The sequence below is a fragment of the Lolium rigidum genome, chromosome 2 (genome assembly GCF_022539505.1).
Source record: "Lolium rigidum isolate FL_2022 chromosome 2, APGP_CSIRO_Lrig_0.1, whole genome shotgun sequence".
Taxonomy (NCBI): Eukaryota; Viridiplantae; Streptophyta; class Magnoliopsida; order Poales; family Poaceae; genus Lolium; species Lolium rigidum.
This window is the reverse complement of record NC_061509.1, coordinates 17,594,515-17,607,417: the sequence shown is the minus strand read 5'-3', so window position 1 is coordinate 17,607,417 and position 12,903 is coordinate 17,594,515. Positions and strand designations below refer to the sequence as shown.

General features: G+C 43.3%; 3 protein-coding genes across 3 annotated transcripts; all 3 read right to left on the bottom strand.

The window, feature by feature from the left end:
* Nucleotides 1-585: 585 nt before the first annotated feature.
* On the bottom strand, nucleotides 586-5,542 carry LOC124689272. Its single transcript, XM_047222828.1, has 9 exons — nucleotides 5,456-5,542; nucleotides 5,294-5,350; nucleotides 4,980-5,129; nucleotides 4,814-4,881; nucleotides 3,684-3,727; nucleotides 3,120-3,238; nucleotides 2,965-2,996; nucleotides 1,844-1,895; nucleotides 586-1,621 (listed from the first exon to the last, which is right to left on the bottom strand). Exons 1-9 carry the CDS (start codon nucleotides 5,540-5,542, stop codon nucleotides 1,175-1,177), a joined length of 1,056 nt encoding a protein of 351 aa, XP_047078784.1. The 3' UTR covers nucleotides 586-1,174.
* On the bottom strand, nucleotides 5,375-7,748 carry LOC124689271 (protein Rf1, mitochondrial-like). Its single transcript, XM_047222827.1, has one exon. It carries the CDS (start codon nucleotides 7,746-7,748, stop codon nucleotides 5,622-5,624), a length of 2,127 nt encoding a protein of 708 aa, XP_047078783.1. The 3' UTR covers nucleotides 5,375-5,621.
* Nucleotides 7,749-9,979: 2,231 nt separating this feature from the next.
* On the bottom strand, nucleotides 9,980-12,638 carry LOC124686026 (CASP-like protein 4A2). Its single transcript, XM_047220033.1, has 3 exons — nucleotides 11,850-12,638; nucleotides 11,596-11,731; nucleotides 9,980-10,283 (listed from the first exon to the last, which is right to left on the bottom strand). The coding sequence occupies exons 1-3, from the start codon at nucleotides 12,518-12,520 to the stop codon at nucleotides 10,092-10,094; spliced, it is 999 nt and encodes a 332-aa protein (XP_047075989.1). The 5' UTR covers nucleotides 12,521-12,638; the 3' UTR covers nucleotides 9,980-10,091.
* Between the last annotated feature and the right edge of the window lie 265 nt (nucleotides 12,639-12,903).

The window sequence follows — 12,903 nt, the reverse complement described above, 5'->3', positions numbered from 1 at the left end:
CCGCAAGCATGGCACCTCTCCACAACGGAACACATCCTCGGAGCTAGTTGCTGGATCGAGAAGCTCTACCCCACCACTCGCACGCGTGACGACCTCGCCACCTTCCGCCTCTCCGGCTGCTCCCATGACCCGCAGGAGATCAAGCGCTCCTCCACCTGGAGATCGTCGAGCTCATCCCCACCCAAGACACGACCTCGTCCCCGACTGTGCGCACGCTCACCTACCCCATCTCCGTCATTAAGAAAACGGGGGAGTAGAGCGAGTCATGCGTGAGTAGATCATGCAATTATCCGCCCCCTCAATTGTTTTTTCCAAGTTATTTACGCGATAAGTTTGTTAGGGGACACTTCGCACAAGGGAGATATTTAGGGGAGAATTTGCGCTGCGGAAGGGTTTGTTAGATGTTTGTTTCCGATAACAACTCGTGCTTCACATTTAAATAATTTGATTGCGGTGGCATTTCTTAGGTAAATAGATGGAAGTGTGACATCACGGAGAGTGTGACATCGCAGATTTCACTTTAATAGTAAAGATGTAAAAAACAAAAAGTGCACCATGCTTATTATTCTGTTTTGTAGCCAACACATTAAAATAGAAGGATGCACAAACAAAGATACAGACGTGTACACATCGAAGACCCAGCTTGCATCCATGGTTATCGGTGTAATTGTACATAAGAACCTTGAAAGGATGGAAGAAAAGAGATAAGAAAACTTTCAGGTACGAAGAATCGGAGACTGCCATCGCCAGGAAATATTTGCCCTTTTGGGTCCGAAACCGTCTGCACACATGAAGTCCTTCTGTTTGTAGGCTGTTTACTATAAAGGAGTTATTGCACGCGAGATAGGTCTCTCCATGAAGACCATCCTGTGCGAGATGATGAATTCTCTTGGATGGCCTGAACCTATATTTAGTGTTACTTCTGTAGGGACCAAACTATATGTCTGTGAGACAACTCTTATTCGAAGGCAGAACTGTGGTGACAACCTGACCGCCAATGTCAATATTGTTGGGCCAGAATCATGTTCTCAAACTGATGCTGTGGAGAGCGCCTGTAGGGCAACCATCTTGCTTATGGAAGACAAAATGGGGATCTGTTTGGTAGGTATGAACTATAATAGAAGATCAGAAGTAGAGCTTTACATTTCAAAATCTGAAGCTGCTGTACAGGCTATTACTTCGGTGGGTAGTGAGATACTGAATGAGTTTGGATTGCTCTTTTTTTTTCCTTTATCGATCTCAGAAGAAGGGCTTTGTAGCTCTTCATCACACCTTTTAACTCACCATAATGAAGATCTTCTACCTCCACGTCTTCGGTTGTTTCGATGTGTCTGATACTTTCCCTAGCAGCAGAATCTTCTGCCGTCTCAAAATCAGCAGCTGGAGCTCCTCCAATTTTGAACTGCTGAAGCAATTTCCCTGGTATCTCCGAAGGACCGTAATAGGTGACGATGGCTGACACTTCGCCATCTTCATGTGTATGGGAGGTGTATCTTGCATCTGGAAGACCCAGGTCATGTAACATAATACCAAATATTAACTTGCAAGGGATCTTCACAACATGTGGAACTGGCGGGTGGTCCTCATTGGAGCTCTCGGTCGGTGGCATACCATATTGTTGCTGTTAATAGTAATAAAGAGATTGTCCGTTGGTGACTTTGCAAAAATCACATAGATCAAACTTAGTTTGTTGTGAAGCTTGTTTTCTGTAAGCAACATGCCAACTTAGTGTTTTCCTACCTAACTTTCATGAATCATAATATCCTACAAAGGGTATGGAACACCAACACGGACAGCAAGATAGAGTAACTAATAGCATCAGTAGGTCTGAAGTTTAACTAACCTTTCTGACAGTATCCTGGAGTACCACAGTATCAGGTCTGGTTTGGTACCACCTATAAAAAAAATAAAGACGTGCTAAATGTGACGATGAAAGAACTTAAGAGCCACAGTAATATGTAAGCAGAAGAATGATGCATAGAGACAACAGTTTCTATTTACTTGCCATGTAGCATGGAGTAAATCACAGCAGTGGGGGCTCAAATACAAATCATATTTGTTTCATTAGGCCTACAAACAAAATGGAGCGGCTGGTTCCATCAGCTAGGACAAAAAATCAAAGTTAACCTGATTTACTACATATCATTATAAGTAGAATACGTATTGAGCTTTTTATGAGATCTACATCCACTTTGACAACAATTATACATAAGTCATGCTGAGAAGAAGAAAAAAAATGGACACTATGAGTGAACTATTTTTCTCCGATCAAACAATAATTGTCCATATTGGCAACACACTGGGATGGGGCATGAACAGATCCATATTACGACCATTTAAACCCTGGATATGTCTCATGTATTTATATCATTCTGCGTCTTTATTCCATTTGGTATCACATTTTTAAGTTTGTAATCCTATATTTTGGCGTAATGCAGACACCAATAAGTAAAGGACACTAAAACAACAAGCTAATATGGCAGATATAACAATACATAATTCACAATAAGTAACTCATACAATCTGTAATGAACCACTGAAACAAGATATGTTCATACTGTCTCTCGACGTTGGATGGGTTGCGCGGATTTCTGTAGAGCACGTCCGCACGTGTGCTGCAGTCTAAAAGCTGGGCTTGTTTTAAGCTACACAGCATGGCAACGGGAGCGAATATAACTAACTAACTAACTAACTTGATTACATAGGCAGCGAGAAGCGAATTTGAGAAAACCATAGTATGACCAACACACAGGGGTCGGAAATGATAGGGAGAACTTCACAAAAGGGATATATAAAGATCGCCACAAGCGATAAAAACAGCTTCAACCAATGGTTTGTACTTTCTAAAGAAGAACTTTAAAAAGACCAACTAAAAGAGGATAAATATAGAGGCATATAAGCTAATTGATATAAATTAGGCAGTGAAAAACCATACTAAGAACCTGAGTCAATGCAACACCTCACCTCACCTCACCAGCCAAGCTAGAAATGCAATTCTGGAAATGGAACAAAAAGTGAGAACCAATGGTAATACCAATATATTAAAAATATGACTAATAATCTATCTAGGCCATCATGAGTAAATCACATGCATCAAAGGCAAAGGAAGAGAAACATACTTTAGGCTCTTTTAATGCTGCATCTGATAAAAGGTTGGCTTTGTCCAAGGAAGAATTGTCCAGACTATTTTCATATTCAGTAAGCTGGTCTGGTAAAATTCCAGAAGATGGTGGAGAATCTGATGGAACTTATACTTGACTGTGACTTATTTAAAATCCCAGAAAATCCATGGGTGGATCGAGAGCTTCCTCGGTACAAGCCAGCGGTGATGATCAAATACAACATCATCTATGTAACCTATGAATCACCTGCAAGCAGTTATGGGATTAGCCTGTGATAACGTTAAAGATCAACTTAGAAAATGCAGCATTTGCATAGATTCCGTAGGACAAATAGTTTTGGCCAGTTGGACGGTAGATAAGTCATATATACAAAGTATGGAAATGCATGGGACATCAAATAAATAGACAGGGACATAGAAATATATAATACATAACATCCAACTCTACACGAATTAACCAAACCAGATAAGTACCCGCAGCTCAACTATCTATACGTAGTCATATAAAAGCTGAGAGAGCAATCCAACCGAACCACAAAAAGCATATATTGCATTTTCTGACCAGCGAGATTAATACACTCAACATGAGAGAACTTTCCATGCATTCTGCAAGTAAAAGACATGAGGTAATATCAAAACATCTGTTCATGACATACAAAATAGCACCATGGATGGAGAAACAATGCAAGAAAATGAACACACCTGTTACAGAAGTTATCGGTATCTGATAGGCCCTTGTTGATTTACTAATGGCATGCAACACTGCAATTAATACCCAGCCCTGTAGAATAGAGAGGCATAGCCCATGGACGTGACAAAACATATATTGAGAAACGTAAATATTCCATCCACAAGTCGATCATATAAACATACTAACCATCATATGTCATCACCTTTGAGCTGACAAATAAAACTATGACAGGTCTTTGTTCACCAAGCTGTACGACTTCATCTGCATCCAAATTAAAAGTCGATTCACCACACATCATAACACTGGTCTGCTGACCTTGGCGAGGAGAATCAAGCCTCCGTATCATGCACCAATTTACCAATTTACTACATAGCATCACCATGTCGATCAATTGGTTGGAGCCATCAAACCACCTACTGGGATTTATAAAGCTGTAAATATGTAGCAACTAAATGTTCTTTATATGTTATAGTCATACCTAACTATTGTTCAGATGTAACTGAAAACAGAGGTATGTAACTGCGAATAACCACTCTGTAGTGCTCAAGGTTAGAACTTAAAAAGGGAACTGAGCAAATACTGGCACTTGATTAAGAATATACTTTCTAACAGCAGTAGCTAATATTTCCTAAAAACCCATTAGCTAACAACAAAAAATTATGCCTAGTAAGCCATTCTGCAAATAAGATGGAAAATTACAAATATCTATTTTATTCAAATAATATCCAAGAGCAGATAACTCTAATTCTCACACGCAACATATATGCAGGTAGAAAGGAAAAACCTTGCTACTGTGACCAGGTTCGATCCTTCCTCTTTTGTTTCATGCCAAGAAAGGAAAAAAATTAGTACCATGCCAACAATTCAGAGCAGTGCACTCTGAATAATTACAGAAGCAAAGCACTCTGAAATTTATAGCAATCTATATTTGGTAATACACAAAACAAAATCACATCAAGTTGTAGGTGACACATAACCTACAGACGAAAAGAGGAGCTCACCTGCAGTAGCCGTACAGAGCAGTGCTTAACTCAAGGCAACTGTATAAATGTCTCACCCAGCAACCCACCTAATTCAAACCGTTAGCCAGATCATTGGACGCACTTTACATGCTTTTCTCAGCGCTCAAAGTCATAACAAGGTCAGGATATGTAAAATAATACATACAAGCATAAGAATAATGGCTAATACAGTATCATCCTCACGGCAAGGTGCTACCAAGAAGCACCCAGCTAATAATATCATATAAACCAATTGACCCAATACTATAGCTTCATGACGAATGGCCAACTGTAGTGTTTGGTGCTCTCTTTCTCCCTGATACACACCAATATGTCACATTTTATCAAAAGTTCAATCTTTTGGAACGACACAAACATAGCAAGGCCCACCCAAAGCTCTTGTTGTCCATCATATATGAAGTATGAAGCAATCTTGGACACATGGAATTATACATGAAAACACCCAATCAGCAAGCTCACAATCCACCCTAAATTTTGCACTGCCTCGAGAAATTTCGAACTAGACAATATATCTAACTACCAATAAACAGCAACTAAAAATTAACAACCATAATACTTGATTCATTAGACCAATCATAATAACAAAGCATTTGGAGAACATCAAGACAACGAGAGCATAACCATGCTAAGGAACAAGTCATGAGGAATAACATTAGTGCTCATGCCAACTGATACCATAGTATCAACTACTCTGAATGCTTTCTCCATCTTGGCGACTAAGCAATATTCATCGATCATTGAAGTAAATATAACAGGATCAGGCCTCTAACCAGCACGGATAATAAAGTCAAACATAATATGTTCTTCCACTACCCTTCTGTGGCCTACGACGAATATCCTTGTTCTTCATTTCGGTAAACAATTCGTTGGCTTTCACCAAATCACCTTGTCTAAAGTAACCCTTGATCATGCACTCATAAACATTAGTGTCATGTGGTACTCCCATATCAATCATCTCACTGAATTTGTCCATGGCATCATCCATCCTGCCCATTCTGCAAAATGCAGCTATCACAATTAAATATGTGACCTGATCAGGGTTCACACCATGCTTCAACATATCTTCGAAGACAAGCATTGCTGCGTCCATCTTTCCGCACTTAGCATATGCACCAATCAGTATGTTGTAAACACTGAGACTGGGTACAACTCCGTCTCGTACCATCTGCTCACGGAAATCATTCATATCAACAAGGGATCCTTCTGTAGCATAACCATGAAGCATAATCCCGTATGAGACAGCGTCGGGTTTGTGGCCCTTCTCAGCCATGGAATAAAATAATTCTGCAGCTTCTTTGATTCTTCTGGTCTTCCAAAGATAGTCCATGAATGAGTTGCAAGTAAAAACGTCCCACATGATACCTTGAGTTTTCATTTCTTCCAACAACCTAGCGACTTCTTCCGACTGGCCCGAAGTGGAATATCCATGGATCAGGCTATTATATGTCACCGTATCCGGCCGAACACCATTATCGACCATTTGCCGAAGGACACCCTCTGCCTTGTCCATTGCTCTTGCTTTGCACAGCCCATCAATAATGGAGTTATATGTCACGATATCCGGCCGAACACCATTATCGACCATTTGCCGAAGGACCACCTTTGCCTTGTCAATTTCGCTTGCTTTGCACAGCCCATCAATAATGGAATTATATGTCACCACATCAGGCTCAATCCTCTGCTGTATCATTTCACGGAATAGATCACATGCTTTGCTTATTTCACCCACTTTCAAGAAGCCATCAATAAGCGTGTTGTATGAGACAACATCGGGTTTATGGCCCTTCTCAGCCATGGAATAAAATAATTCTGCAGCTTCTTTGATTCTTCCGGTCTTGCAAAGATAGTCCATGAATGAGTTGCAAGTAAAAACGTCCCACATGATACCTTGAGTTTTCATTTCTTCCAACAACCTAGCGACTTCTTCCAACTGGCCCGAAGTGGAATATCCATGGATCAGGCTATTATATGTCACCGTATCCGGCCGAACACCATTATCGACCATTTGCCGAAGGACACCCTCTGCCTTGTCCATTGCTCTTGCTTTGCACAGCCCATCAATAATGGAGTTATATGTCACGGTATTCGGCCGAACACCATTATCGAGCATTTGCCGAAGGACCCCCTCTGCCTTGTCCATCGCCCTTGCTTTGCACTGCCCATCAATAATGGAACTATATGTCACCACATCAGGCACAACCCCCTGCTGTTTCATTTCATGGAATAGATCCAAAGCTTTGCTTATTTCACCCTCCTTCAAGAAGCCATCAATTACCGTGCTGTATGAAACCACGTTGGGAGAGTGGTCAGATCCTTTTTTTCTCATCATCCGGAGCAGGTCAAGCGCACGCTGGCTCTTCCCATCATCACAGAAGCTCTTGAGAATTATTGAGTAGGAAATGACATCAGGCAGATCGTCGGGCATCTTGTGGAGCAGCACGTCCAGAGCCTCCTCCGTTCGCTTCATGTCACAGAGGCACTTCAATAAATTGTTGAAAGTGATGACGTCCTCCCTGATACCTGTCTTGAGGAGGTGGCCGAAGAAGGCAGGCCCTAGGTCCGGGCGGCGTGCACGGTGGCAGCAATCAATCAGTATGTTGTATGTGTAAATGGTGGGTGCCGTCACCGGACGTTGGCCTGCTTCAGCCATTTGTTTGAAGAGGGCGATGGCGAGGGCAGGGCCATCGGGGCAGGCGATGGAGGGCGGGGCACGCGCGAGGGCGGCGAAAAAGCCGTTGAGCGCGCGTTCTGGTACCTTGACGGGTTGACGAAGCAATTTGCCGAACAGTTGGTGCGCAAGCTCCGGACTGAGCGTCTCCGAGCCCAGGCGATCCTTGAATTCGTTCAGCAGCTGATAGCCGGGTGAGGGGACGGGGTCGTGGAAAGAAGGGGAGCGGGGTCGGAAGCGTGGCATTGCCGCCGCCGCCTAGGAGGTCGCGCTCCCTCCTCTAGCGGCGGTGAATGCGGACGGCAACGACCAACCGCCGGCCCGAGCCCTGGTGGAGGACGACGACGGAAGACTCCGCAGAGCTCTCCGTCCTTCCTGCAGCGGCCGTGAATGCTGGAGCGCGCCGGCGACGACGAACCACCGGCGCACACCCTGGTTTGAGGAAGGCGGACGGGGCTGGGGTTTGAGTGGGGAAATTTTGCATCGGAATGGAGGTTTGCGTGTGCATCATGAGACTAGGAAGGGTTCCTACAACGAGGCGACAGTTGAATATAATCTACAGTACAGTAAAAAAACAACCGGATAGACATAAAGCAGTGGATTAATAAAAAACCAACCGGATAGATAATACTCCACTCATCCTGATTGGTAATGTCAACCGTTCTAGCATTTATACTGTGATGAAAATACTTTTATACTTACATGTATATGTATAAGTATTTCTGTCACCGTTTGTATGGTTACGAAAACTTTCTGTTTGTGTGACGACTCTGAAAAGATGCTCTTCTATTCCAAAAGCAAATGTTCACGACTCTCAGAAAATGTCCGTATATTTTAATTTAGGATAATTATGGTCAAAGAAAAATATTTAAGTATTTCGTAAGAATGTTCCTGAATTTCGAAAGAAATGTTTTCGCATACTTAAATTCATTTATTCATCTATTTACCATACAATACTTACTACTTTCAAATAAAGCGTATGTGTACTCCATACAATTATTAAATATGAAATATATGAAATAACAATAAAAATGTATGCATATTACATTAAGCGTTCACAAACTTCAAAGAAAATGTTCTCGTGTACATATAAATATGTTGGCATCAAAACATAAATAAGAAATATAAAAATATTAATTAATCATGAATTCCAAAATCATTGTTGCTACAGAACATGCGTCAGTGCCCACTGTTTCCAATATAAAGTTTATTTTATAACAATAAAAGGGTAATGATCTCATGTGTTGAAGATAAAACTACAACTTGGACTCCACAAGCCTCTCGCCGGCATCAGCAACTCCTCCGATGACCAGGGTCATGGACCGGTAGACAATTATTTCTAGAAGTACCATCAGCATATGCCTCACCATGACACCGATAGAGGCACCTCAAAAACCTAGAAAACCTAGGACTAAAACACACACATATAAGAACTTGACCTTCCCTTCCCCTCGCGATGTTAGGACGGCGATCGGAGGGAAGGGGAGCGACAAAACGCAGACGGCGAGAGGAACATGAACCGCCTCGACCAAGCGGTTGTTTCTCGCGAGACGAGAGCGAGTGTATCTGGCCGAACTAGTACAGAAGTGAGAGGGGAGTTCTGCCAAACGAACCATATTCTTTTACTTAATCAGTGGCAGGTGTCGTAATTTTGGCCAAAAATTAAGGGCAACAAAAGACAAACAAACAAGAAGCTTTATTTATTTATTATTAGTTACGAATCTAGGTTCTATGAAGGCGTACCCAGTGCTGAAAGCTCTTACAAATTGTGTGGTCTTCATAAGGGTATTTCTATTTTCTAGGCTGCCTTTCTCTTGCTTTTTATTATGCAAGGAGGCTGATTTGACCAAATGTAGATTCTATGAAGCCAAATTTAAAATTAGAAATCACAAATAAACTACAAATGGAATTTTGGCTGGATCCACTTGCATCTCTAGGAACTAGGGTGCCCTCGCCCTTGGTAAAAGGAAAGAAAAAAAACACGACCGCTGGCCTTGCTCCGAGGGACATGTCCTCATAGTTGCCGACATTGGCCCATGGATACCTTAGTAAGGATATGTCTTCATTGTGACCAAAGTGTACTTATGAATATTTTTTGTTACGACCAAAAATTGGTCTTTGTTTGGACTAGCCAATCTTTGCATTTCAATGCTATTTTATCACGTCATGTTCATTTTTTCTATTGCCAATCAAAATCTCAACCAAAATTTTATCTAGCCAATCTTTAGTAGGGAAACAATTGGTTTGGTATTTGTTCTCTGTACATTACATTTAGTTCATCCACGATACATATTGGTTCTTTGAAGCAATTAGATCTAGATTTTCTAAATGTAGAAATAACAACAGCTCTAGATCATGTCTTGACCAAAACAACGTATATTCTTGAAAAATACTGGTACTTCGGTATTATAATTTTGAAAAACAATCACAGAAACTTACACCAACAGCAATGGACACAGATATATCATTACCGGAAGTATAGAATTGAGCACTTACTTTCATTCGATCCATTTACAACATAACAAAGTCTGCACTGAAATTTTTGTCCACAAATGAAAATTAGCAACAGGTTATTATTATTACAAGCAGCTAAAGATCTCGGCGGAACAAATTGTACGCAGAGATGAGGGAGTTGATGGCAAAAACCATGAATGCCAGGAAAGATATGACGATGGAGCTGTTCGCCATTTTCGGGAAAGGATCGTTCCCCCAGTTGTCAACCCAATCGCTTACCCGAGCAGTTGCTGATGATGAGGAGGATATCAAGAGGTATGCCAACACCTGCAATAGAGATAAAAAAAAGAAATAAATCTATATTGGTATCTCCATGCAGCGATTCAAGAAATTACTACTCATAACAGTGTTGTGCAGGACAAGTTTATCTCAAGCAAAAGGGAGTAGAAAACTAAGAACCAATATGTTAGCATGCAGTCTGTAGAAACAACCAAACATGAAAGCTCCGGAAAGCTACAAGATGGAATGCTAAACAAAATCTGAGCCAGAGGATTTGGTTTAACTGTGACAGAGTGAATTATGTTTTAGGGATCTATGTATCTCAAGATTTAGCTGGCAGCAAGCAGAAATAAAAGAAGAATAACATGTAACCAATGCATAGTTTAAATGGCATATTCCTCCTACTTTTTGTCCTTTTCTTAGTTTATTTGTACAAGTACCCATCTAAACCATTTGCCTGATCACTGACAGATATACAGGACATGATGTGGTAGTGCTCAAAACCAGGTCCATATATCCACACATGAGAGAAGTATCTGTGACTTAAACTGAAATAATATATACAAGGATACACCTAAGGGCTAATCCAGTATCATCACAATGAAAGTTCTAGCAGGAAGCACCCAATTAACAGTATCCTCATGAAAACCATTTCTCCCAGTACTAAATCTTCAGTATCAATGACTAACTGTAGTGTTTGACTGTTTGGATTTCAGAACACAGTTGTTTGTGACAGAAAATGGAAACTTGTCCCTTTTTTCTTTGGAAGACATCAATAACTCTCCAATTCTCACTTATTAATAATTCTCCCTTTTCGAATGAAACAAACATATGAAGACCTAACCAAAGCACTTGTTGTCCATCGTATATGAAGTATGACGAGCACTCTAGGCCACAAGGCAATATGCATGCAACACCTAATCAGCCAGTTTACAATAAGCAGTAATGTTACATCGAAGTATTACTCAACTAGAACCAAAACAAATACTACTAGTGTCGCCCATAAAAGTTGAACTAAACTTGTATCCAACTACTGTACCATAAACAGCTAGTAATAATAATATGGCTTCATTCAGATTTCTCAATATTTGGTGCGAGTTAGGACACTCAGAACGTGCGCATTTTGAGCATATATGGGCGATGAGAGTATAAACATGCTGACAGGGATTGCAGAACAAAAAGAAGCACAAAGGAGTAAATCAATAATCACAAGAAAGAGATCTTCAGGAGCTTAGACTTTGCTTCACCGTGATGACTTGGTACCTTATTACCCTTATTCCATTGTAACACCACCTGGCTTGCAGGTTGCACAATGCTAAAGGTACCTACGAAAAGGAGCAAGAGGCTCTGAGAGGCAAACCTGATCCATGGCGAAGTCGAAATAATCGCCCTTGGGCCGGGGAATCAAATGCTTCTTCCTCGTCAAGTGTGCGGCGATCGCGAAGAACTGGAACACCGAGTACAAGAATCCGATCACGTTCACCGCCTCCGAGTACCTAATCAGCAGCATAACACAGTCGCGCAAAGGGAATTAACAATCCAGGAACCCTAACCCAACACCAGGAGATTTGGTGACTTGAATTTTGGAAGGGGGATTTTTCTTATTTTTCTTACCGCAGCTGGGTGTAGTTGCTGTAGGAGTCGAGGGCCCAGCCCTTGCGGGTGTCGGCGGCGAGCACCGCGAGCGCCGCCAGGCAGAGCCCCGCGGCCGCGACCCGCGCCACCATAGCCGTCCGCTGCAGCGCCGCCGTGCGGCGTTGCCTGTACATGACGTCGGGCACGACCCTGCGGTCCCGTTCGGCGGACCTAGCCGTCGCCGACGCCGGCACCGGCGGCGGCCCGCCCCGCGGCGGCGGCGAGGCCTGCACGTGCGGCAGCGGCGGCCGCAGCTTCGGCTCCGGCGGGACCCACTGCTGCGGCTGCGGCCGCGGCTGCGGATACAGCGGTGGCGGCTGCGGCTGCTGCTGCCTAGGCGGAGGAGGGCGGCGGCGGTCCTTGGTGCGGGTGCCGTTCCAGGAGTACCACGACCGGCCGTCGCCCGCGACCTCGGAGGTGCGCTCCGCGGCGCGCGGCGGGATGTACTGGGCGGCGTTGGAGATGGCGACGGTGGTGGTGGAAGGTGGAAGCGGCGGGGAGTCGGGGTCCTCCTCCTCTGACCAGTCGCTGCCGCCCGCACGCTGCTGCTGCTGCTGCGCCGGAGGCGGCGCCGGCGCCACGGGTGGATCCTCGGGATCGCCGCCGGCTGCGCGCGGCGGCGGCGACGGCGACGGCTGTACCTCGGCCATCAATTTGGGGAGGATCGGTTGGGCTGGGAGGGGAGTGGGGGTTTCTGTGTGGAGCGCTTTGCTTCGAGGTGGTGCTGGGTAAAGTTGAGAAAGAGTTGGGATACTTGGATTGGAGGATCTGTGTACCACCGCGTGCTGTGTGTAAAGTGATTCTACAATCTATAGCTTTAGCCGCCGAGAGTGAATAGATGGAACCCGGCGGCATTTGCTCCCATCTGAACTCCAAATTCCATTGGTCCACCGTTAGGAGTAGGCCCAATCTGATGGCAGGGTATTTTTTTTGTTAATTTAAGTAGTAATTGCTACGTATAGTATATGGACCCCATGGGTAATTAATTTCTCCCCTGCGCGTGACCCTCATCCTCTCCCACCTACCTCTCTCT